This window comes from Leptodactylus fuscus, chromosome 1, assembly GCF_031893055.1.
Source record: "Leptodactylus fuscus isolate aLepFus1 chromosome 1, aLepFus1.hap2, whole genome shotgun sequence".
Classification (NCBI taxonomy): Eukaryota; Metazoa; Chordata; class Amphibia; order Anura; family Leptodactylidae; genus Leptodactylus; species Leptodactylus fuscus.
Genome location: NC_134265.1, coordinates 287,677,073 through 287,703,970, shown reverse-complemented (window position 1 = coordinate 287,703,970; position 26,898 = coordinate 287,677,073). Strand labels below are relative to the sequence as shown.

The following is a 26,898-nucleotide window of genomic DNA, read 5'->3' as shown; positions in this document are numbered from 1 at the left end:
ATGGCTGCGAAAAATGTCTATTTCTCATGCTTGTTTCGTATCATACTTGGCTAGGGCATGGATTGGAGTAATTTTGTCTTAAAATGCCCTACAGTTTAGACTGTTGATAATATTTAAAAGTCATGAAAGAATGCAGGATCCCCTTAGAGTAGGGGCTCAGTAATAACACTGCATGTTAAATATATTCATTAAATAAACCTTAGCTTTATTAAAGAAACACAGAAGAGTAAAAATAGATTAGAAAGTCATGGACGTGAAGTGTCTTCCTCCCAGACTTCCTGCAACAGTTATCACAGTTTTACAGAAGTCCACATTTTACTCACTGAGCACTTTGCTTGCCGCTGATACAAGGTCATACGTTTTGGAGTCATCATAAATTATTCTCACCAAGAACTGTCCTTCTTCATCCAGCTGAGCTTCTCTTCTAGAAAAACAATGGAGAGCTATAATGCAGCAAATAAACTGTCTATGATGCATCACTAACAATGATGTTATAATGTTTCACCATTTTTTGTATCAGTAAGGTTGTTTGAGATTGTAACAATAAAATCTCAATAACATGCGATAACAGTAAATATATTACCTCCTCTATTTTCATACCTGCATTTGCTATCAGTCCCCATCAGCCCTGTGTATTTTCTAGACCAGGAGCTCTCAACTACTTTTAGTAAAGGTCCACTGACTGGAGTCCACCATCAGGTGAAGGTCCATGCTGAGCATGTGCAGTATTTATCATATTTTTGGGATACTAAGGCACATCTGAGCTACATCCTTGACCTCTCCTCTGCCTTTGATACAGTTGACCACCCCCTCTTACTAGAGACTCTCTCATCCCTTGGTATCTCAGACCTGGCCCTTTCCTGGATCTCCTCATACCTCACTGACTGCACATTCAGCGTCTCCCACTCGCACACCACCTCCTCAGCGCGCACTCTCTCCGTAGGTGTCCCCAAGGCTCTGTCCTAGAACCCCTCCTGTTCTCCATCTACACCCTCGGCCTTGGCCAACTCATAGAATCTCACAGCTTTCAATACCATTGCTATGCTGATGACACCCAAATCTACATCTCTGGACCAGACATTACCTCCCTGCTGGCCAGAGTTCCAGATAGTTTAGCGGCTGTAGCCTCCTTCCTCTCCTCCCGCTTTCTCAAACTCAACATAGAGAAAACAGAGTTCATCATCTTCAGCCCATCCTGTATGGCCCCTCCACCTGAGCCATCTATCACAGTTAACGGAACCACAATTACCCCTGTCCCACGAGTCCATTGCCTTGGGGTAACCCTGGACTCTGACCTATCCTTCAAATCACACGTTCAAACCCTCAACACTTCCTGCCGCCTCCAACTCAAGAACATCCATCGAATCCACTCCTTCTTCACCCCTGAAACCACTAAGATGCTCATCCAGGCCCTCATAATCTCCCGATTAATCTCTTAGATTATTGCAACACCCTTCTCCATAGACTCCCAGCTAACACCCTCGCCCCCCTTCAGTCCACCCTAAACTGCGCTGCTTGCTTAATTCACCTCGCCCCCCATTCCCCTCTGCCAATCCCTTCACTGGCTACCTATTTCCCAGTGAATAGAATTCAAGCTACTAATGTTAACATACAAAGCCATCCACAACCTGGCCCCTCCATATATCTCTGACCTAATCTCATACTACCTGCCCACACGTAACCTCAGATCCTCCAAAGATCTTCTACTCCGCTCTGCTCTCATCCGCTCCTCACACAACCATCTCCAAGATTTCTCTCGTGCATCCCCCATATTCTGGAACACCTTACCAAGACACATAAGACTGACCCCCACAATCACAGGCTTCAAGAAGGCACTGAAGTCTCACCTAGTCAGGAAGGCCTACAACCTCCAATAACACTACTGTCACCACATCCCCATCTGTAAGGCCTCTCCCCCTCACCTTCGGTCTCGATCCCCCTTCCCTCATAGACTGCAAGCCCTCGCGGGCAAGGCTCCCTACCCCACTGTGCCATTCAGCCATTGTTAGCATCATATCTGTTTGTACATTTTGTGTACTGTATGTGAACCCTCAAATGTAAAGCACCATGGAATTAATGGTGCTATATAAATAAACAATAATAATAATAATAATAATAATAATAATAATAATAATCTGAGTATAAAATGTAAACCAGGTTTAAACAAGAGAAATTAGGAAAAAAAATTCCCATTAATCTAACCATCCCTGGTGGTCAACTGGAATAGAGAGGCAAATGTCGCTAACTAGTATGAGGGAGACATTAAGGAGCATTAAACCCTGTGGGGGGCAGTAACATGGCATAATACCATACAGGAAGAATTAAAGAGTATTCTACCGTGTTGGGCAATAACATGGGATTATATACTATGGGAGGCACTAATGTGTCATTATGCTAAGTAGGGGGGGAGGGACTACAAAAGTGACATTATATTGTGGGGGGGGGAATTAAAGGGGTATTCCCATGTACATACTTATTTTTAAATTTGTAGATAATTATAAGTTAAACATTTTTGCAAATATCAGTAATTAAATATTTTGTAGAGTTTTAAAGATTTTCTCTAAATATCTTGTGGTCACAGTCTTGTGGTCTTGATCGGTTGCCAGTGGATACGACCATGAATGCAGGAACTTTCTAAGATCAGAGAATCAGCTATGATTTCCTTATTGTGGCCGGGATATCTTCTCATACATGTAGTGTCCCTGCCTGATAGCCCAGCTACAATAAGGACATCATGGCTGGGTTTTTGACAAGTCCCAGACCATAGAAAGTTTCTGCATTTGTGGTCGTATCCATTGGAAAGCGATTAAGATAACAGACTGTCACCACTAAGATGGTTAGAGGAAATCTTTAAAACGCTGCAGAATTTTTAATTACTTATATTCGCAAAAAGGTTTAACTTTTAATTGTCTACAAATATAGATATGATTATGTTGATGAGAATACCCCTTTAAGGACTTTTAAACTGTGCGGAGGCACCAAGGAGCATTGTACTGTGCAATGGGGAACTTACATAGCACATACACTTTGTGAGGGCAGTAATATTGCATTATACTGGGTGGGGGACACTAAGAAGCATTACACTTCATGGGGGCAATACGTGGCATTATACTGTAATGGTGCACTAATGTGGCATTATAATGTTGCTGGGAGTTGTAGTTTTACAAAAAAATTTAATACCCATCTGCCTAGACATTAGTGTCATTGTGTTTACTGTAACATAATGTATTTTGGCCATGTTACATCCGTCTACTTTGTTATTAAATGGGTTGTGAGATCAGAAAACATGGATGTTTATTTCTAAAATAGAGCCACTTTAGTCCGTGCGCTCTGCTAGGTATTGTTGACTTGCCCAATTCCCTTTAATACTAGGACAGACACAGTGCAATTTTGCTGATAGAAAACAGCCACATATATCTGAGGTTATAAAACCACCTTAAATGGTTTGCACATAGAATTGCACATGAATTTTCTGTCCGGTAAGAATACTGCAGCATTTTGTTTTTATTTGAATAGGTTTTCTAACATTGTATCCTAATCTTAGCATATACACTGATGAGCAAAAAGGTAAGGGTCCATTCACACCGAGTAAACAAGCGCTCATTTTGACAAAATACACGTGTAAAAAATACAGGTATAAAAATAAGACTCCCATTGACTTCAATTACATTTTTTTACACATGTAAAAACCACATCAAACTATACGTCAAAATACACATGTAAAATGTCATTGAAGTCAATGGGAGTCTTATTTTTACACGTGTATTCTCTACACGTGTATTTTCCCAAAATGAGCGTGTGTTTACTCCTTTGTGAATGGACCCTTACAGTGTTTGAACTTGTGACTTTCAGGCTTCATATCTCACCATTCCCGACAGCTTTGAACTTGAGACCACCATCACTTTATAGATATTCATCGTGGCTATCTCATACATAGATTTGACTTGCAACTATTTAGCATATGGTTAGTTATGCAGATTCTTGTCATGTAACTGCATTGTTACTGTTTTGCTCCTGGTGGTGGAAAAATGTTTTTCTTCTTGTATACTACAAATTATAATCTGTTCTCACATTACCTAACGGCTCAGTGTGTTATCAGGTTGGTTCCCAAGCAAAAGGCCGCTGGTTAAAATTGAGGATCAGCCATGAAGTCAATTTCCCAAGAAAAGAGAAACCACATCATTGAGGTTATCAATAGTGGTCTCTCGTCCAAAAAAATTGCCAAACTGCATCATGTGAGTGCCATGACAGTCGGATGAATATGAAATGAAGTCTGTTCATCTAGTCAATATATTGTATGTATCTTTATTAGGGGCTGTTCACATGGTGGAAATTTTCTTACCTGACAATTCAGCTTCAGGAATTTTTCCTAGCTGAAAAAATTTACTTTAGGAATTTGAAGCTGATTTTTATGTTTGTTCAAATTCCGCATCAAATTCTGCACCTGCCCGAAAATCTGCCTGAAAATGAAAAGATCTGCTAGCACGTCTTTAAACGGTATTGAATTTATTATATAAGAAAATGGAATACTGAACCAAATTGTAGATAATATAATGTTGGGGACAATGGAGATAATATTGGGAATAATATTGTACTGCCTTAGTATTGAGCTCAATGTGAAAATACAATTCAGTAAGATGCTACGCTCCCTCTAAGAGTTCATTCGCATGGAGTTTTCTGGCGCAGATTCTGATGCGGAATCCGTGTAGTAAAAAAGCCTCCCATTGACTTCAATGTGTTCCTTTTTCCACTCATGAAAAAAGGAACCCAATGAAGTCAATGAGAGGCTTTTTTACCACGTGGATTCTGACACAATTTCCACATCAGAATCTGTGCCAAAAAACTCTGTGTGAATGGACCCTAAAGGTGGGTGAAGCTACTCAGCAGATTATAGTTTAGCTCTATGTATATGAAGGGGATTTAAAGCTTTAATATGCTATAGACACATAACTTTACATAATGCTCCAAGTTTCCACTTCCTATACTTACAGTATATGTCATTATTGCTTTTGATCTGTTTGTTACTATATGTCTCACTTGTGCCTTCCTCTTGCACAGTCCAGGTTTTCAGACTATATATGGCTTGCCACATTAGTAAAACCCAGCACATTTTTCTAGCATGATTCAACTTCTATAAATCAAAGCAGAACACTCAGTTAATTATTTTTTTAGAATTTTGTGAATGTCTCACAAATATGTTTTTTCCATCTGCATAATAACTAAATGTGGAGTCCTGCTTTAAGTAAAGCTTTCAGACCCCTAAAACACCCCAATCTGGCTAAAAATAACAACATGCTGATTTGTGAATTTGATGGTCGCTCACTGGCTGAAGAGGGTGGATCTGAGTTTTCCATTGAATATCAATTTTGCTTTGGGTAGCTATCACTGGCTATCACTACCATATTAACATGAAGAATGGCATCAAGGTCCATTGGCAGAAGGTCTCTGAATGGTTTTCACAGATAGGAACCTGGGGAATACTATGAATAAATCATTCCATTCCAGAGTTCCTCAGACGAAAAAAGAAGCAGCTTCAGCTATACGTGGCAGCTTATAGAAAGACTTTTTGGGATGAAGCATCATGCATAGGTTTGGAAAATGAGGGCAATATGTATAAGATTGCTAATTGCAAATTACAAATTGCGCATCTAGACTTTTACATTTCTGTTCTGAATATGCACATTCAAAGTACTTCATGGAACATGGGAAAATTAATAATGTAAAAAAAAGGGCTTTTGCTTGTATCTAACATCCATACATTCATAATAGGTTTCATATATAAAGGAAATGATAATGGATGACTTTTTTTTTTTTTTAAAAAAAAGAAGACATCCACATATATTTAGAATTAATATTAAATGAGTATTCCCACCTCAACAGCTACCTTATGTAAATTCAAGACTTTTCCTACATACATTGCTTTAGAAATGCTGCTTAATTTGTCTGCTATATGTAATTATTCCTCCCATTATTTACACAATTTTGTCAAGGACCCTGGCTCACTATCTGATCTCAGATTGGATGAAGTGACCAGTGCAGAGAGCACTGAGTCACTTCACAGGACCTGAGATCAGATAACAGGCCAGGGGAGTAACAGGCAGGAGGGGAGCTTTGAGATCATACTGGAGGATTGAGTTTTCACATCATGCTTGCTTTCAGAGCCTTTATCTCCTGCTCTTATCGTGTCAGATAATTGCAGTTGATATAGGGTGAGATAGTGTCTGTTATCTCTATATGTAAACACAAAAATAGCATTGAGTTTACTGCAAGTCCATTGTCAGTCCTGGCAGAATGTAAGTTTTTATTCTGTACAAACCTGTGTAAGGTAATATATATTTACTGTGAATATTATTTGATCTGCATTATTATAAATTTCTTGTATTGGTAATAAATAATCTCTCAGGTAAAATCAATATCTATATCTACTAAGGTATTTTCTAATGTTCTGTTTATCAAACAATCAAAGCCACCCACCAACTTGTTGAAGAATACAGTAAAAGAGAAGAAGAGAACACAGGCAAAGTGCTGAGAGTGGACTATGGGAAAACCCCTTTAAGCAAGTGACTTTCTATTGAGACCTAGTACTTTGAAAGTTCATTTCAAATGGGTCATTTTGTCTAAGATAAAAGCTCTGTCATATTGAACTAAGGATGGGCATTACATCTATCTCTTCATTTTTAACCCCTTCCCGATATACGCCGTAATAGTGCGGAGCTGCCGGCATCTCAGGGGTTTCGGTATATTATTGTGCCGATCAGCACCCCCCGCGACGGTTTCCGGGGGTGCCGGTGTTGGTAATGGGCAGCCCGGGGTCTGATCAGTGACCCCGGGTCTGCCCCATGTCGTCCCCTCCACGTACCTGGTTGATCCAGCCAAAAAGGAAGCTGTCAGCCCCGTGCGTCTACACAGGCTGACACGTGTAACACGTGTATTGCAGCGTACATCTAGTGAAGCAGTGATCAGCTGATCACTGCTTCAATCCCCCATGGGGACAGGACAGAAAAAAAAGTTAGAAAAAAGTAAAAATAAAAAAGTTTAAATAAGTTTAAAATAAATTAGAAATAAATAAAGCTCCAAAAATCCCATTTTCCCATATAAAATGTTTTATTATGTAAAATAAAGAAAAATAGAAAAAAAAACATTACATATTTGGTATCACTGCATCCGTAATAACCTGAACAATAAAATTAAAACATTACTTAACCCGAACGGCAAACATCATAAAAAAAAGTAGAAAACTGCACAAAATAATTATTATTCACCACCTTTTCCTTACAAAATGTTCAATAAAAAGTAATCAAATGGTCAGATGAAAACCAAAATGGTACCAATAAAAAGCAGAGGTCATCCCGCAAAAAATAAGCCCTCAACCAGCTCTGTCTACTGAAAAATAAAAATGTTATGCCTTCCAGAAGATGGCGATGCAAAAATAATTGATTTTTTTCCCTAAATTGAATTTTATTCTGCACAAATAGCAACACATTAAAAAATCATGTAAATGAGGTATTGCCATAACCGTACCGACCCGCAGAATAAAGGTAACATGTTACTTATGCTGTACACTGCACGGGAAAAAAAAATAAATGCTAAAAAGCAATGCCAGAATTGATGTTTCCTTTTACATCCCACCCAGAAAGAGTTAATAAAATGTAGTCAATAAGTTACAGGCCCCAAAATGGTGGCATTGAAAAGTACATCTAATACTGCAAACACCAAGCCCTTATATGGCCACATTGCCAGAAAATAAAAATAAAAATCTAGCTTGTACAATATGAAGTCAAAAACCCCAAAAGTCGCCAAATCATTAGGACAGAAGTGGCTGCGACTAGAAGGAAATGTATATGATATGCGAGCATTTTCAGGGGACACCCCATATTTAGAGCTTATGAGAGAGAATACACCAGCGCTGATCCCCCAGAATGCCCCTCTTCTCCGTCCGTGTCATAGGAGCTAGTGGGAAAATAGAATGATATTTGGTGTGCCCAATTTACTCCGCACAGCTTACACATTCACTTCAGGGTTACTAATGCTCACTACATCACTTGATAAATTCTTTGAGGGGTGCGTTTTTCAAAACGGGGTCACTTTCTAGAGGTTTCCACTGTTTTGACTCCTCAAGGGTTTTGTAAATGCGACATGGTTCCCGAAACTGATCACAGCCAGATCTGCCCTCTAAAAGCTCCTTGCCGCGCCTTCCCTTCTGCGTCTCTATATTACTTTACACCTACAAGTGGGGTACTATGGTAGCCGGGAGAACTTGCATAACAAATTGTGGGATGCGTTTTCTCCTTTAATCCCTTGTGAATGTGCAAATTCTAGGACTAAACGAAAATTTTGTCTTAATTCCTGTTAAGCACTTATAGGACTGAAATACTTGATATATGTTGTTTTGGCTTATTTAAGGGGTGCAGTTTTGAAAATGGGGTGATTTATGGGGGGGTTTAATACAAGGGTCTTTCAAGACCCCTTCATAACTGGATTAGTCCCTTAAAAAATGGGTTTTGGAAATTTCTTGAAAATTTTGAATATTGTTGTTTCACTTGTAAACCTTATAATGTCTGTAAAAAATAAAAGGGTGACTAAGGTTTGATGCCGACAAAAAGCAGAGATCTGGGACATGAGATTTAGGATATAATTTTGGCGGTCTGACTATCTGTATGCAATGCACATCATTTCAAACCTTATAAAATGCATATTTTTCAAAATTTCCACCAAATTTCCTATTTTTTCATAATTAAACACAAAACATATCAACCAAAATTTACTACTAACATGAAGTACAATGTGTTACGAAAAAACAGTCTCAAAATCACTTTGGTAAGTTAAAGCATTCCAAAGTTATTGCCACATAAAGTGACACATGTCAGTTTTGAAAAATCGAGCTTGGTCAGGAAGTCAAAAAGTGCCATCGGCGGGAAGTGGCTAATAAGAAGCTTCAACACTGTCCTGGATCTGTTGCATGATGAACACCTGTGGCAAACAAACTTAAAATGTAGTCCGGTTCTCACACGGGGTTTTTTGGTCCAGAACCTGAAGCGGCTCCCGGAAAAAAGAACTGCCCAACTCCCATTGATTTCAATGGGAGCTGTCTTTTTGATCAGGATTTCGAGGCGGATATGGCCTCAAAATCCGAACCAAAAAACCCCGTGTGAACTTACCCTTATGTGTTCACAGTTTTGACAGGAAAAATATCACTACATGTACAGCTTGTTCCTCTTTATCTTAAAAAAAAAAAATCACCTCCAGCACAAATGTAAGTAGAATGAAGGGCGCCTTACAACCTCCTAAAGGTGAGCTAATATAGGTAAACAATTTCTGTCTGCTTGACTACTGAATTACTAGCAATGGTGAATTTAGAACTGCAAACCACTTGGCCTAAAAAGATGTAACTAAGACTAAAGAAAACATAAATAAATAAAACCAGGAAAACTAAATATAAAAAAAAAAAAAAATTAAGCATGTAAAGAATTCTGACATCAGATCCTCCTTTATTAGAATTAAGGGCCGATCAATAAAAAGCCCAAAAGACCAATGCTCAACTTTTTCAACATATACTGTATATACTATCATATTACTATTGTTATCCAAAAGTAATAAAAACCGTATAGAGGAAGTGTTTTATTGTGTTTAACCAAGGATCAGTAGCGCCCACACAATGGCATTCATAGCCGGGAAACATTTTCATTTCTTTGTTTTTCTAAGCAAATGAAGTATGCAGTCATTTCAATATTTTCCATTGTCCTTTGTATTCCTATGTCTAATTATTAGAGAAATAATCTCAAATATAATGAGTGATTAAAGCAATCTATTGTCAACACACAGTGTGCTGAGTAAGAGGAACTGATAGCTATAAGGAAACATGACCATGATGCGGGAATATATTTATAGGATACATCACTACCATCACAACTGGTTTTAAGACAAATCAATGGAAAAAAACAGACTTTAAGCTTTTTTTTTTACCTACGTCAATCTAAAAATCCATGTTTATGTCTATAGTATAAATATAAGTGAATTGAATATAAATTTGGCATATGGAACTGCATGTACAACACTGCCCTATACAGTCCTATGAAAAAGTTTGGGCACCCCTATTAATCTTAATCATTTTTAGTTCTAAATATTTTGGTGTTTGCAACAGCCATTTCAGTTTGATATATCTAATAACTGATGGACACAGTAATATTTCAGGATTGAAATGAGGTTTATTGTACTAACAGAAAATGTGCAATATGCATTAAACCAAAATTTGACCGGTGCAAAAATATGGGCACCTCAACAGAAAAGTGACATTAATATTTAGTACATCCTCCTTTTGCAAAGATAACAGCCTCTAGTCGCTTCCTGTAGCTTTTAATCAGTTCCTGGATCCTGGATGAAGGTATTTTGGACCATTTCTTTCTACAAAACAATTCAAGTTCAGTTAAGTTTGATGGTCGCCGAACATGGACAGCCCGCTCTCAAATGATCTGAAAACAAAGATTGTTCAACATAGTTGTTCAGGGGAAGGATACAAAACGTTGTCTCAGAGATTTAACCTGTCAGTTTCCACTGTGAGGAACATAGTAAGGAAATGGAAGACCACAGGGACAGTTCTTGTTAAGCCCAGAAGTGGCAGGCCAAGAAAAATATCAGAAAGGCAGAGAAGAAGAATGGTGAGAACAGTCAAGGACAATCCACAGACCACCTCCAAAGAGCTGCAGCATCATCTTGCTGCAGATGGTGTCACTGTGCATCGGTCAACTATACAGCGCACTTTGCACAAATAGAAGCTGTATGGGAGAGTGATGAGAAAGAAGCCGTTTCTGCACGTACGCCACAAATAGAGTTGCCTGAGGTATGAAAAAGCACATTTGGACAAGGCAGCTTCATTTTGGAAACAAAAATTGAGTTGTTTGGTTATAAAAAAAGGCGTTATGCATGGCGTCCAAAAAGAAACAGCATTCCAAGAAAAACACATGCTACCCACTGTAAAATTTGGTGGAGGTTCCATCATGCTTTGGGGCTGTGTGGCCAATGCCGGCATCGGGAATCTTGTTAAAGTTGAGAGTCGCATGGATTCCACTCAGTATCAGCAGATTCTTGAGAATAATGTTCAAGAATCAGTGACGAAGTTGAAGTTACGCCGGGGATGGATATTTCAGCAAGACAATGATCCAAAACACCGCTCCAAATCCTCAGGCATTCATGCAGAGGAACAATTACAATGTTCTGGAATGGCCATCCCAGTCCCCAGACCTGAATATCATTGAACATCTGTGGGATGATTTGAAGCGGGCTGTCCATGCTCGGCGACCATCTAACTTAACTGAACTTGAATTGTTTGTCCAAAATACCTTTATTCAGGATCCAGGAACTGATTAAAAGCTACAGGAAGCGACTAGAGGCCGTTATCTTTGCAAAAGGAGGATCTACTAAATATTAATGTCACTTTTCTGTTGAGGTGCCCATACTTTTGCACCGGTCAAATTTTGGTTTAATGCATATTGCACATTTTCTGTTAGTACAATAAACCTCATTTCAATCCTGAAATATTACTGTGTCCATCAGTTATTAGATATATCAAACTGAAATGGCTGTTGCAAACACCAAAATATTTAGAACAAAAAATGATTAAGATTAATAGGGGTGCCCAAACTTTTTCATAGGACTGTATGTGTCAAATAGTAGGCCTTCTGTACAATGTAAATGTTCTGCCTATTTATTTGTCCTTTTAGCAGTTTTTGCTTATTTCTGACATACCTATTCATTTTTCTGTTATAATTCTAAAGGGAACAAGGTTTTGTTCCCTAAACCACCAGATTGATATCTTTAAAGCCACCAGTGTTGAGTCCAAGAGTCAGCTCTGGCAACCCACAGCACATATATACAGAGCTATTAAAGCTATGAGGGTGGGTTCACACCAGTGCCCAGTCTCCGTTTTAGGCAATCCAACAGGTTTTGTCTTCTGCCCTGAGAAACTGGACAGGGGACGGAAACCTGGCAGTCAGTTTTCAAACCCATTCACTTGACTAGGTTTGCAAAGTGACTTGCCCGTGAGCGCCTTCTGCCTCTCCACGGCGAAACCATTTTTTTTTAACCGGACACAAAGTTCTGCATGTCTGACTTTGTGTCTGGTTAAAAAAAAAAACAGTTTCGACATGGACAGGCAGAAGACGCTCACGGGCAGTCACTTTGCAAACCCATTCAAGGGAATGGGTTTGAAAACTGACTGCCGTGTTTCTGTCCCCTGTTCAGTTTCTCGGGCAGAAGAATGCTTACAGTGGAGACCGGGCACTGGTGTGAACCTGCAGTATATCGCACCTTCAATAAGCCTTGTCCTATTCTCTGTTAGCTATGTAATTCTAATTGAATTGTATGATAGCCTGATAGCCGCCTACAAAGAATTCAACTGTTATATTTCTATTTTAGTCTGGTATAGTTTAGTTTCTATAATATAAACTCATTTTGGATTGCTTCCTTATTGTATCATAGGTGTTTATTTACAATGTAAAATTCAATAAAAATTATTTAAAAAATATATCCTTCTATGTCAAGCCTATGTATTAAAAATGTAGTGTTTGGAAATGGAATTGTGATGCTAGTGAGAGTCTAGAAGTTGCCTAGAAATAAGTTTTACAGCCCTTATGCAGTAAATAAGCACATAATACAGACCCTAGACAGCGCATAGCGTGATTACATTGTCACTAGGCAGTCAGTTCTAATTTTCTACAGTTCATTGCTTGTGTGCTGGTCTTCACCGCTCTAAGGGCCATGTGCGGGCTGCTACCACTAGCCGGCATATAATGGAAAAAAAGAGTCAAAGCCAATAAATCACAGAGGGGTCATTCTAAAATATGACTTCTAACATTCTCATTAAAATTCCCTTTAAAAACAATGCCCACATAAAATTATACAACCCTATCAAACAGGAAAAGAGGTGACTCCCCCTGCTATCTTATAATAGACTCAAGGTCAAATGCCATATAGAATAAACTGAAATGTTTCCCTATTCCATTAAAATATAACTTTTATTCTAATATATATAAAAGCGTAGACCCCTTCAATAAAGTAACAATTAGAGAGAGAGAAGGTGATGTAGCATTTATGCACTTGCCAGGACAGTATTGTGACCACCATCCAGTCCCCTCTATTTGCTGGTAAAGATCAGCCACATTGTCCTGCTACTCTAAGTGTGAACATCCAACCCACTCTATCTCGAAAGATAAATAAATAAATAAAACTGAAGTTCAGTGAGAGTAGGGGTAGCAGTATTGGTCCTGCATTCAATTGCTAATAAGGACCTGCCCCGTCGATCCCAAGGGCAGACAGCACAGCCAAGGACCACATCTATATAGTTTCCCTAAACTCTAATAAAACCTCATTCAGACCTCGACGCGTTTCCCCCTATGGTTTATCAAGAGGCACGATAATATGGCACAATCGCTAAATGATATAGACAAGTGCGGTAAAAACCGCAGTTCACGGGACCATGAGGGTTGGCCCCGCTACTTAATAAGGATCGACGCTGCCCGCTTGAAGATTCCGGCTCTAAATAGTCTGGAGAGCCGCGAAGTACCGCCTCCCTCTGTCACGCCTCCTTCCCCATGCTCCAATGGCTGAGCAGCGGGGAGACGGACCTCCAGACGGGGGCGTGACTGGTATTGTCGGGCGGTAAGCTGCGGGATCTCGCGCATGCGCGAGAACTTAGAGACGCGCTTCACTGCCTGTGAACAAGAACATACGCTGACTGTAGTGGATCCTAGAAGAACGGTAAGTCGTGAACTAAAGCACACAGGACATCGCTATTCCCAATGTTTCAGGGATATAGCCTGGCTCAATGGGTGTTCATTAGGGGATGTCAGGAGAACAAACACTCAATGAGCATACCAGCGGCACATCAATATTATGATTAAACGTTAGGATATTCAACATTAAAAGTACTCCACTACCATTCTGTCATGGAGAGTGGATTTGGGTCTCTCTCACTAGGTATGCATGTAGGCTATAATTCACACCGCATATATCCTATTTAGGACCAAGGACCTCCCTGTACTATCCAGCGTATCATAATTTTGCGCCCCCGGTCTCCCATCTATTCTCCCATCCCAATGGTTAGAATTCTCCCTTAAAAGCCAGTTTGTAAACCTGTATACGTATCCAAAATCCCATTTACCTAGACTACACGGAGGCACCGTGGAGTGAAAATGTCAACACACGCGAGCCTCTATTTTCTGATGCATCATGGGATTTGAACATGATATAATGGAATACTATACCTACTTTCTGTTCCAGATCAACTTATAGAAAAGGTAAGAAGGATAGTGATTCATTGAGACCTCCCGGACTAATAGACCTAAATCGAAAGATCCACTGAGTCTCTTTTCTTAAGATCAGTCCCTCCCAGTCACCACGTCTGATGGATCGCGGTACTTTCTCCACCCCCTGAAAAGATATTGCAAAGGGGTCTCCTGCATGAGCAGCCCAAACGTGATTCGCCACTGGGGTATCTCTCCTATGTACCACATCCCCGATATGTTCTAATATTCGGCGACGGAACTCGCGTTTCGTCTTACCAATATAGTTCAAATTGCAGGAGCAACTAATCGCATAGATAATGCCTTCACTCCTGCAATTAATAAACTGTCGAGTCTTGTACAGTTTCCCAGTATTATGAGCACGTACATCCGTACTTTTTTTCACGTAAACGCACGCTCTGCATGAGCCACACTTGAAAGTACCCATTACATGGGTTCTTGAGAGCCACATATCTGGTGTCGGGACTGATGGTAAGTGACTCCTGGTGATTAAGTCCGCTATATTTCTACCTCTCCTATACGTAATGGAAGGATAGGAGGTGGTGGTCTTTTTAACGTCCTCGTCCTGCATCAGGATCCCCCAATATGTATTAAATATCTGGCTAACCTCATAAGAATGTTTATTGTAGGTGCCAATCATCCTTATTGTATGTTCACCTTGCTCTCTTTTTCTCGGGGTTAAAAGTGTCTCTCTAGGAGTAGTTCTTGCTAGATCCCTAGATTTTCTCAAAAGATCTTGTGGATACCCCCTTGTGGAGAACCTATGCGTGAGGGCTTCGCTGTGTTTCTCAAAATCTCCTAAAGAGGAACAGTTCCTCCGGACCCTCAAGAACTGTCCCTTTGGTATCCCCCGTTTCAGGGTCTTGGGATGGTGACTTTCCCAAGAGAGCAAGGAGTTGGTCGCTGTGTCCTTCCTATAGAGGCTTGTGGCTAAAGTTCTTTCTTCTGTGATCCTAACAGTGATGTCTAAAAACGAAATTTCAGTATTATGGATAGTTGATGTAAAATGAAGATTCAAATCATTTGTATTCAAATGTTGCACAAATTGCTCAAATTGTTGGTGAGATCCTGACCACACAATCATGACGTCGTCTATGTACCGAAGCCATAGGACGATGTGCTCGGCCCATTGATCACAGCTGTCACTAAATACAACTGTCTCCTCCCAATAGCCTAAATAAAGGTTAGCGTAAGTTGGTGCGGCGGGGCACCCCATAGCGGTGCCCCGCCGCTGATGGTAAACCTTGCCATTGAAGAGGAACACGTTGTGTGAAAGAATGAACCTGACCACCACCTCCTATCCTTCCATTACGTATAGGAGAGGTAGAAATATAGCGGACTTAATCACCAGGAGTCACTTACCATCAGTCCCGACACCAGATATGTGGCTCTCAAGAACCCATGTAATGGGTACTTTCAAGTGTGGCTCATGCAGAGCGTGCGTTTACGTGAAAAAAAGTACGGATGTACGTGCTCATAATACTGGGAAACTGTACAAGACTCGACAGTTTATTAATTGCAGGAGTGAAGGCATTATCTATGCGATTAGTTGCTCCTGCAATTTGAACTATATTGGTAAGACGAAACGCGAGTTCCGTCGCCGAATATTAGAACATATCGGGGATGTGGTACATAGGAGAGATACCCCAGTGGCGAATCACGTTTGGGCTGCTCATGCAGGAGACCCCTTTGCAATATCTTTTCAGGGGGTGGAGAAAGTACCGCGATCCATCAGACGTGGTGACTGGGAGGGACTGATCTTAAGAAAAGAGACTCAGTGGATCTTTCGATTTAGGTCTATTAGTCCGGGAGGTCTCAATGAATCACTATCCTTCTTACCTTTTCTATAAGTTGATCTGGAACAGAAAGTAGGTATAGTATTCCATTATATCATGTTCAAATCCCATGATGCATCAGAAAATAGAGGCTCGCGTGTGTTGACATTTTCACTCCACGGTGCCTCCGTGTAGTCTAGATAAATGGGATTTTGGATACGTATACAGGTTTACAAACTGGCTTTTAAGGGAGAATTCTAACCATTGGGATGGGAGAATAGATGGGAGACCGGGGGCGCAAAATTATGATACGCTGGATAGTACAGGGAGGTCCTTGGTCCTAAATAGGATATATGCGGTGTGAATTATAGCCTACATGCATACCTAGTGAGAGAGACCCAAATCCACTCTCCATGACAGAATGGTAGTGGAGTACTTTTAATGTTGAATATCCTAACGTTTAATCATAATATTGATGTGCCGCTGGTATGCTCATTGAGTGTTTGTTCTCCTGACATCCCCTAATGAACACCCATTGAGCCAGGCTATATCCCTGAAACATTGGGAATAGCGATGTCCTGTGTGCTTTAGTTCACGACTTACCGTTCTTCTAGGATCCACTACAGTCAGCGTATGTTCTTGTTCACAGGCAGTGAAGCGCGTCTCTAAGTTCTCGCGCATGCGCGAGATCCCGCAGCTTACCGCCCGACAATACCAGTCACGCCCCCGTCTGGAGGTCCGTCTCCCCGCTGCTCAGCCATTGGAGCATGGGGAAGGAGGCGTGACAGAGGGAGGCGGTACTTCGCGGCTCTCCAGACTATTTAGAGCCGGAATCTTCAAGCGGGCAGCGTCGATCCTTATTAAGTAGCGGGGCCAACCCTCATGGTCCCGTGAACTGCGGTTTTTACCGCACTTGTCTATATCATTTAGCGATTGTGCCATATTATCGTGCCTCTTGATAAACCATAGGGGGAAACGCGTCGAGGTCTGAATGAGGTTTTATTAGAGTTTAGGGAAACTATATAGATGTGGTCCTTGGCTGTGCTGTCTGCCCTTGGGATCGACGGGGCAGGTCCTTATTAGCAATTGAATGCAGGACCAATACTGCTACCCCTACTCTCACTGAACTTCAGTTTTATTTATTTATTTATCTTTCGAGATAGAGTGGGTTGGATGTTCACACTTAGAGTAGCAGGACAATGTGGCTGATCTTTACCAGCAAATAGAGGGGACTGGATGGTGGTCACAATACTGTCCTGGCAAGTGCATAAATGCTACATCACCTTCTCTCTCTCTAATTGTTACTTTATTGAAGGGGTCTACGCTTTTATATATATTAGAATAAAAGTTATATTTTAATGGAATAGGGAAACATTTCAGTTTATTCAGTTTGGTACAAGTCCCTAAACCCTGTGTATTGTGTCAAATGCCATATAGACCTAATCCATAGGAAACCCAATCAGCCACTGTGTACACAAGATAACCTGGTGAGAAAACAATCTAATACAGACACAAACATCGATTACCACATGTGGTATTGTAACCATCCACATGTTATATTACATTTCCTATCCGAAAGAGCTCATCAGGGGCAAAGACTTGGTCAAAAATGTAAATATAAATAGAGACAAAAGCAAAACTATCTACAATAATAAAGTATAAAAACTAGGTATACACTGCTGATTGGAAAAACGCAGAAAAGAAGAATGTTGTCAAAAATAAAATGTTAGTAGTTTATTTAGTCAATTAACAAAATTAAGTGAATTAACAAAAGAGAAGCCTAAATGACACCAATATTTGGGGAGAGTCCTGGAAGTGATGATATGACCACTACACAGCCTTGACCTCATCATCATCCAGTCTGTCTGGGATTACATGAATAGGCAGAAGGATTTGAGCAAGCCTACATCCACAGAACATGTGTGCTTAGTTCTCCAAGATGTCTAACATCCCTGCCAAGTTCCTTGAAAAACTATGTGTAAGTGTACCTAGAAGAATTCACCTCATTTTGTAATCTGATAAAAAAATATATTATCACTTCTATTCTTGCCTAAAACTTTTATACAGCACTGTATATACCAATGAATAGCTGAATGATGATCAATGAACTTCCATATATTATCAGACTTTTGACGGAGAATATCCTCAGACAACGTAACCCAATGATAGTACCAGTGGCGTAACTAGGAATGGCGGGGCCTCGTGGTGAACTTTTGACATGGGCCCCCCCTGACTGACGCCGAAGACCTCGACCGACCCCCACCTACGCATTCCTGCGCGTTCTATTATCCCCCATAGTGGCCCCTGCACACAGTATTGTACCCCAATAGTGGCCCCTGCACACAGTATTATCCCCCATAGTGGCCCCTGCACACAGTATTATCCCCCATAGTGGCTCCTGCACACAGTATTATCTCCCATAGTGGCCCCTGCACTCAGTATTATCCCCCATAGTGTCCCCTGCACACAGTATTATCCCCCATAGTGGCTCCTGCAAACAGTATTATCCCCAATAGTGGCCCCTGCACACAGTATTGTACCTCATAGTGGCCCCTTCACACAGTATTATCCGCCATAGTGTCCCCTGCACACACTATTATCCCCCATAGTGGCTCCTGCAAACAGTATTATCTCCCATAGTGGCCCCTGCACACAGTATTATCCCCAATAGTGGCCCCTACACACAGTATTATCTCCCATAGTGGCCCCTGCACACAGTATTATCCCCCATAGTGGCCCCTGCACACAGTATTATGTCCCACTGTGGACACCCATAAACAATTATCATACTCTGGGGTCTTTTCAGACCCCAGAGAATAATAATCGGAGACCCGGGGGAATAAAAACATAAAAAACACTGTTTCTTACCTGTCCCCCGGCTCCTAAGCTGTCTTCTCTGCTGCCGTCCTTCTTCTATGACGTCGGACATCACATGACCCGGGACGCAGGCCGGGTTCAAGTGACGTCAGAGACGTCAGAAAGGATGTCAGGAAGGAGGCCTGGCAGGATCGTGGAGAGGTAAGTAACAGTGTTTTTTAGGTTTAGGTCCAGGGCCCTGTGGCAGCTGCCTCTGCTGCTATGGTGGTAGTTACGCCACTGGATAGTACTAGGAGTAGAGTGCGAGCTAAGCAGCAATATTCATCTGAGCTATCTTTAATGATATGGTGGAGCTTATGATGGTAGACTGTCAGGGAGATAGTGCTTTCTATGTCTCCATTTACACAGTGTATGATGAGTATAGCGAGTGCTTGGAAAGTGGAGTATTCATTCAATTATTTCCTCCAGAAAGTGTTGTTTCTCCTTTATTGTATACCAGGCCAAACTTCATACTTTTAGTAGTGTCTGTGCCCAGTGCCCTATCCTAAGGATAAACCATCAATATTTTAGTCCCAAAAATCCCTTTCAGACAGTGAAAATCATTTTTGGGATTATTCATAACATTTGATATCCTACTACAATAAGTGGCGGTTTAGTGAACTGAAAAAAAATAAAGACACAGAACAAGCTAAGAGCGTTTAAGAATTATCGAAAAATGTAAATGGCATACTGAAAATTTACATATGCAAATGAGAAGTTATGCAATGCCACTTCCATATAAAGATGGAGATAAAGCTTTCCTTTTAAGGAAACAGCGTGGGAAGTATATATCACAATAACAATCAATGTACAGGAGAACTTTTCCACTTTAGCCAAAGGAGAAAGAACTTTTACACTTCCATTGAATGTCATATGAGGTTTAATAAAATGGCTCACGCTAGGTGAGAATCTCAAGTGCTGTGCATTAACATTCTTTGCGCAGACAAGTCTGTGTTGCACACAATCTTATCTCCATAAACCATAGTGTAATAAACCAGACCACCTAAATTGAAACAAAGCAACTATACATCTTTCCGCAGTGATGTCATCTGTAAGCACTTCATATATCAATTATTGGAATCTTGGCCGGGGCTGGGTTTACATTGTTCACTTTCACAGTCTACAATACAGTCCCATTTTCTCATGTCGTAAAACTAGATGCATAGGTTTACCCAAAATCTTGACAAACATTTCTTTGCAATGATTTTACCCTTTAAGATGCACAGTCATCAGAAAAACTAATTATATATAAGGACATAATAAAAAAAATCCTGGAATATACACTGTCTACCAATAAGTATGCAAATGAAGATATCTGTGGTCGTGATTAGAGATGAGCGAGTAGTACTTGATCGAGTAGGTATACGATCGAATACTACGGTATTCGAAATACTCGTACTCGATCGAGTACCACTCGCTATTCGAACGTAAAAGTTTGATGCAGAACCAGCATTGATTGGCCGAATGCTATACAGTCGGCCAATCAATGCTGGTTCTTCTCCTACCTTTAGAAGTCTTCTCCGTGCAGCTTCCCCGCGGCGTCTTCCGGCTCTTCATTCACTCTGCCAGGCATCGGGCCTGGGCAGAGCCGACTGCACATGTCCGCTTGTAGTGCGGACATGCGCAGTCGGCTCTGCCCAGGCCCAATGCCTTGCAGAGTGAATGAAGAGCCGGAAGATGCCGCGGGGACGTTGCATGGAGAAGACTTCTCGGAGGATCCAGCCCGACCCTCACTCATGGACTTGGTAAGGATAATTTGATTGAATGTTGCCTACCCCTGAAACGAGCATTTTCCCCCCATAGAGTGCATTCACACTACGTATACTGAAGCTTATTCTGAACGTAAAACATGTTCAGAATAAGCGGCGTATAAAGCAGCTCCATTCATTTCTATGGGAGCCGGCATACGAGCACTCCCCATAGAAATGAATGGGCTGCTTCTTTCAGTACGAGCACTCCCATTGAAGTGAATGGGAAGTGCTGATGTATACGGCTCGCCATGAGCAGAGCTTACCGTACACGCCGGCACTTCCCATTCACTTCCCAGTTTTTTGTGGTAAAATTAGGGGCCTCGGCTTATATTCGGGTTGGCTTATACTCGAGTATATATGGGTAACTTCTTTCATCACAGGTATTTTGGAAAATAGTGTAATCAGCTGTGTGTTGTTGTTCATCTGAGGTGGTACTTACCTAATTTTAAGGTCTTCTAAGTATTAGATTATTATTATTATTATTTTTTAATTATGTCCTAATATGTAAATTCACAGAAAAAGGGTGTACTTGTACTTTTTTCTCATGACAGTATATCTGATAAACAAAAAGACATAAAAACCCATTATCCAAATATAATATAGCCTCTATTTCTTTCAAGGTAGATATCTTCATGCATGCACCATAGTCTTGAGCACCACACTGTAAATTCGTACAGAAGACCATGATAGGCTACATGTGCTATACTGCTATATACTAGTATTATTATACTTCGGAGCTGCATTCACAATTCTGTTATTTAAACAGTCCACAAGTTATTCATTAAATATAACACTGATTACTGTGCCCATGGAACCGTGAACGTAGTTCCTCTAGGTCATAATATAGGATGTATCTGAGGGTCAGTCTAAATAAGTAATATAATGTATAAAACTTTTCACATTGAATAATTCAATATTCTTAACTTCATTTTGCGTTCAGAGGTGAATACACATTATATTAAAAGAAGTTCTGTTTTCCTTCATTGCTGTGGGAAACCACTGATAACACATCATGGCACGGTACCAACTGATAACGTTAGCTCAGCTACATTAACAAATCATGTGCACAAAATATGTGAAACAAAAAAAATCCCATAAATAATACGGCAAATACATGGAATAAAGATCCAACCACCAACTTACTTGATGTCTTCCCATACTTCTTCTCCATAGTTCCTTATCACCAACAGCTCCAAGGCATGGTTGACAAATCCATACTATTAATAAATAAAACAAGAAAATTTAAGATTATAAATAGGCAAATAAAGAGTCAAAAATTAATAACAGGAAGTACATCAAATACTAAGGGCTTGTTCACATTTGTGCCTGGGACTCCGTTCTTCAGGTTTCCGTTTCCTGCACAAAACAGAGCAGGAGACGGAAACCTGCCGGCATCTTTCAAACCCATTCATTTGAATGGGTTTGAAAAGAGTCCGGCCGTGAGCGCCGGTGAGCGTTTTATGCTCTCTGAGGTGAAACCGTTTTTTTTAAACCGGACACAGAGTTGGACATGCAGTACTCTGTGTCCAGTTTAAAAAAACACGGTTTCGCCGCGAAGAGCATAAAACGCTCACCGGCGCTCACAGCTGGACTCGGAGTCCAGATAACGGAGTCCAGGCGCTGGTGTGAACCCAGAGTAGGTCTCAATCCATAACACTGAACTACGCTATACTGTATGAGTACAATTCCTATTTAGAAATGCTTATAAAGTGCCATCAGCGGAATACTGGAAATCGCTTAGATTCTGTTCACACCAGCATTATACTATTTTGCCAACTTCAGGCTAGGACTGGCCCACAGGTGACTCTCCTAGTGGGCCACTGAGTTATGTGACTCTCCCAGATCACCCTGGCATGGACACTTATTGCACTTCATATACATACTCATTAGTCAACATCTTAACCAGGTTAAGTGTCAGTATAATAAACTTGATATATTATTTAGGAAACTACTCAGTTTATTTTTATATACTATAGACTATATATCTTTCCCCCCTGGGCCCCATCTTCTCATTCACATTGAAGGGGCTCCAGTCACCAATCACCTTACAGCGTCTTTCTGATATCTGAGGTCTAGTGCTGTGTGGTCAGATATTCTTGGCTCATAAAGCTAAAAAGACCCTAGATCAAGGTAAGAGCCAGGCAGCAGACTACTGACAGGACCCCAGGACAGAAGCAACCAGGGGAGAGGGTGACATGTTAGGAATCGGATAATGAGTGTCAGGTAATATTTGCATGTAGGTTTATAGTGAACTCTCAGAATGAATGTAATCTCCATCGAGAAAAAAAAAAAAAGATCAAAGGTTATCTAGGTATTGTCCAAGGCTAATTCTGTCAGTGTACGACATTCAGATTACACCATGTTACCACATAGCATGTACAGGGTGCCAGGCCATGACTGAACAGCACGGAGGGGAAAAACATCCATCAACTCCTCAGTGTAATCCTGAAGAAACCCTAGTACTGATGGCGGATGGAGTGACCATTAGAAATGCACACTGCTCACTATGTCTACTATCTCTTGTCTCATTGTCATGTTCAAGGAATGGATTTACTTGAGAATGGGTCTGCAAGATCATTGCTGTAAGCAAGGAAGCTGCCATTACTATAGTATCACTTTTGTTATTGTGCTTCATGTGTTCCCCGACTCCTTGTCACTTCCTGGTCCATCATGATGTCTAGGGAGGGGAAAGGACAGGCCCACAATCCCTGACAGCCCAACTAAGAGACCTGAGAAACAGTTAGGATACATAGTCTCCAAGTTGCTATAAATAAGAACACTGACATTACTGAGCATTGCTTCTTTTAGGCTGAGTTCATCAATGTAATCTGTGATCTACACTTACCCTTGGTTCACATCTACATTTGGTAATTCGTTTGGGGAGTCTGCATGGGAACCCCTCAAACGGACTACCAAAGACATATGCAAGTGTTGTGCAGTGAAAGCACACGGACTCCATAGTCTATAATGGAGTCCGTGTGCTCTCCGTGTGCTGTCTGCACGAATCATGTGGACAGGAAAGTGGATTGTGAAATACTTTCCTGTCCGCATGTTCCCTGCGGAGATCTTGCGGCAAGCACACAGACCCCATTATAGTCTATGGGGATCTGTGTGCTTTCACTGCACACCGCTTGCAAATTCATTCAATAGTCCTTCAGGGGGTCCCCATGCAGACTCCCCCAAACGGATTACCGCGCAGATGTCATTGAGCCCTGACTGACAAAAACAAGGCACCTACATAGAAACTTGACAAGTAGCTATGTCGTAGTTATGCCAAGACCATACACATGCTGCCAGGCCATGATTGAACAGCACGGACGGCACATAGACAACATCTATGTTCTGCCCTTGACTCCACAGCACCATTCATTGAGGTCAGTGAGCTCCGGATACAAAACAGAAATAGGACCTATCCTGAAAATACACAGTCATGTATATAGGGCAATAGAAATGAATGTGTCGGTGGAAAACACGGCCAGCACACCAACTATGCACACAGTCATGTGCATAAGGCCTTAGTCAGATATGTAAATGATTACAAGTGTGGTAAGATAAGATATTGCGTCTTACCACAAAGGGATGTAATAGTACTGACTTATAAAAAGCCTTTCAGAGGCTACTTTGGGGCATTGTACCTCTTGGTGAGATATTGTTGATGCTAGACATACAACATACATACTCTACAACATACTTTTAGACATTTTCCCCAATTGACAGTGGGGAGAACATCATTGGACATGTTGAGAGCAGTGGTTACACAAGGATATATCATTGTGTCATCCACTAAGAAGCACAAGCTGCTTTCATTTTCCTCGTCCACCATCAACAGCCAGACAGCATTGGCTTTGTTTCCAGTGGTGTCAAGAATGAGAAACCTGGACTGCTACAGACTGAAACTGTATCATCTGTAGAGAATAATTCAGGTTCTGTTAAGGAATCCAACAACAGTTGAGTTCTATTATGAAAGATTTGTGGTGAGTACTTTAAGCCTGTCTTAGCTGTGGAATGACACAATGGCTGGTATGATGATCTAGGGAGTCCTTGTATATGTCAGTCAGTCACCCCTAGTAGTGATACAGGGGACTGCTCGGTAATATGTGTGAGACATCTTGCAGCTACATGTGTTACCTCTCATAGCAAGGCTTCTAACTGGAAATTTTAGCAGCAAAATACTTGCCCATTCCCAAGAATGTTTCAGTTTCCAACGCATCCTCAGCCTGCAAATTGGCAGATTTATTGTCATTCAAGCACTTATGAGACCGGGTGTAATGCCAGGTTTGGCAACCCACAAGCGTGTAGGATCTACAGGTCCAGCTGCAACTTCTGGGGGAAAATGTGCCACACAGTACCACACAGAATGGATATACTTCCTTGCCTAACTGTATTTCTTCTTGTATCCATGCTAGGGGTGGCCCAACAGTGTACTAGAGCCTCCTTTCAATTGTAGTTGTACCCAATAAACATGCTATCACCAAGGCCTGGCCCAGTTGATAGACAGGCAAAGACAGTGACAATACTAAATACAGTATTAAATTTATGATTCTCTTGTAAAACTTAGTATTCTAAGGGCAACCTGTTGAAATATTTATTTAGAAAAATGTATACTATAGCACAAAATAGGGGGGCCACGTCCCAGTAGTGTCAATTGCACCACATTTTGCACCACATTTTGCACAACATCATAATATCCGACACATATTTTAACATTGTTTCCATCATTCAGTACAATTATCCCAAAGTGTACTGGATGGAAACCTATAAAATCAGTCACATGTTTGTAGTTATGTTGCAACATAACTTTATGTCACAGCCTCTATTAATAGATAAATCTTTTTTTTTGTGCAATAAAAGTATCTTCTCTATATTCCATCTGTCATCTAAAAGAAATAAAAGCTTTTTTATAAATGCATGAATCTTATTCTACCATTCACTTCACTATATTCTAACTTAGACAAAAAATCCACAGAGAATAAAGCTTGAGAGAACCTATACCATGATTCTTGCTATACGTGAAATATTAGCCCTACAAAAATGAAATGCACAAAATGTTCTCCCATATAACTCTTGAGACTACAGCTGACAACCAGCAAATGGTATGTGTAAGTAAAGCACGCTAAACATGTACTACGGCTTGTCACTTGTGAACAAGGCGCACTCGAATCCAGTCCAGGGCCTTCTCCAAAATGACAATGCAATGATAATGACGTAAAGTATCATTACAATGCCCCTCTTATTTCCGATATGACGATTTTCTTCTTGTAGATTCTTCATCCCGTACATCAGCAGATGCTCTGTTCCATCGCTTTGTTCACATAATTTCTCGGGAAAACAATTTGAGGGAATGGTGTGCAATTTTTAGCATCTACTGATATTGTACATAGCCAAAAGCTGTTATTTTACACCGGAAAAATGTTACAACACAACAAATGCAATGAGCTGATGTAGGCATGCAGCTGTAGTGACAGCACAATACATGGTCAGAATGCTGTTAATTGGTATGCAATACGTTCTATTGTAGGAAAACAGGATGTGCTCTAACCGATCATGTACAAGACATCCACCCACACATATTACACTGATTTTATAGCAGCTGAGACCTAACACTATGCTGTTGTGATATTCTATGAAGAATAATACAATTATATCAGCAGCGCGGCATCTAAACCTGTTAAACGTGAACACAGTATAGATAGAAGACAGATAGATACACTTGAAAGGATTGTCAATACCTCCATATTATAGACATAATTGACTACTGCATTAAAAAATAAGGCACCTACCATTCTGCCGGTGGTTTCCCTGTTCCTTTTAAGAAGAAAATGGTATATAAAGAGTTACTTAGTGACAGCCTCTGCAGCTCTAATGAAGCTTAGTACAGCAGCAGAGCTGAGCAGACAGCAGAGCCTGCCCCCTGATGATAAACACACAGCAGCAGCCAATGGGCGCTTATATGCTACACTTCTCATTCCCATCTCCAGCACTGAACAGAGGATGCCTGGCAGCGCTATGAGCTGTCACACAGGGAACCAGGCTCCAACAACAATGCCTTGATGCTGCATTGTGAGGAAGAGATGGTTAATTCATTTCTACCAGTATGATGTAGAATAAGCAACATTTCCGAATGATGACGTAATAATAATAATAATAATCATTGTGCACAGATACTGTAGCCAAAGGTCTTGGTGCTATGTGGTTTATCAGATTGTGAAGGCTATATGA

At 40.7% G+C, this 26,898-nt stretch overlaps 1 protein-coding gene across 1 annotated transcript in view; it reads right to left on the bottom strand.

Annotated features, from left to right (window-relative positions):
• The window catches only part of GUCY1B1 (guanylate cyclase 1 soluble subunit beta 1), a 62,420-nt gene extending 35,845 nt beyond the window's left edge, over positions 1 to 26,575 (bottom strand). The window contains exons 1-3 of the mRNA XM_075257474.1: positions 26,460 to 26,575; positions 21,823 to 21,896; positions 324 to 424 (exon numbers count right to left, since the gene is read on the bottom strand). Of these exons, the coding sequence (XP_075113575.1) occupies positions 324 to 424; positions 21,823 to 21,896; positions 26,460 to 26,462 (178 nt within the window). The 5' untranslated portion in view covers positions 26,463 to 26,575. The remainder of the gene's footprint in view (positions 1 to 323; positions 425 to 21,822; positions 21,897 to 26,459) is intronic.
• Between the last annotated feature and the right edge of the window lie 323 nt (positions 26,576 to 26,898).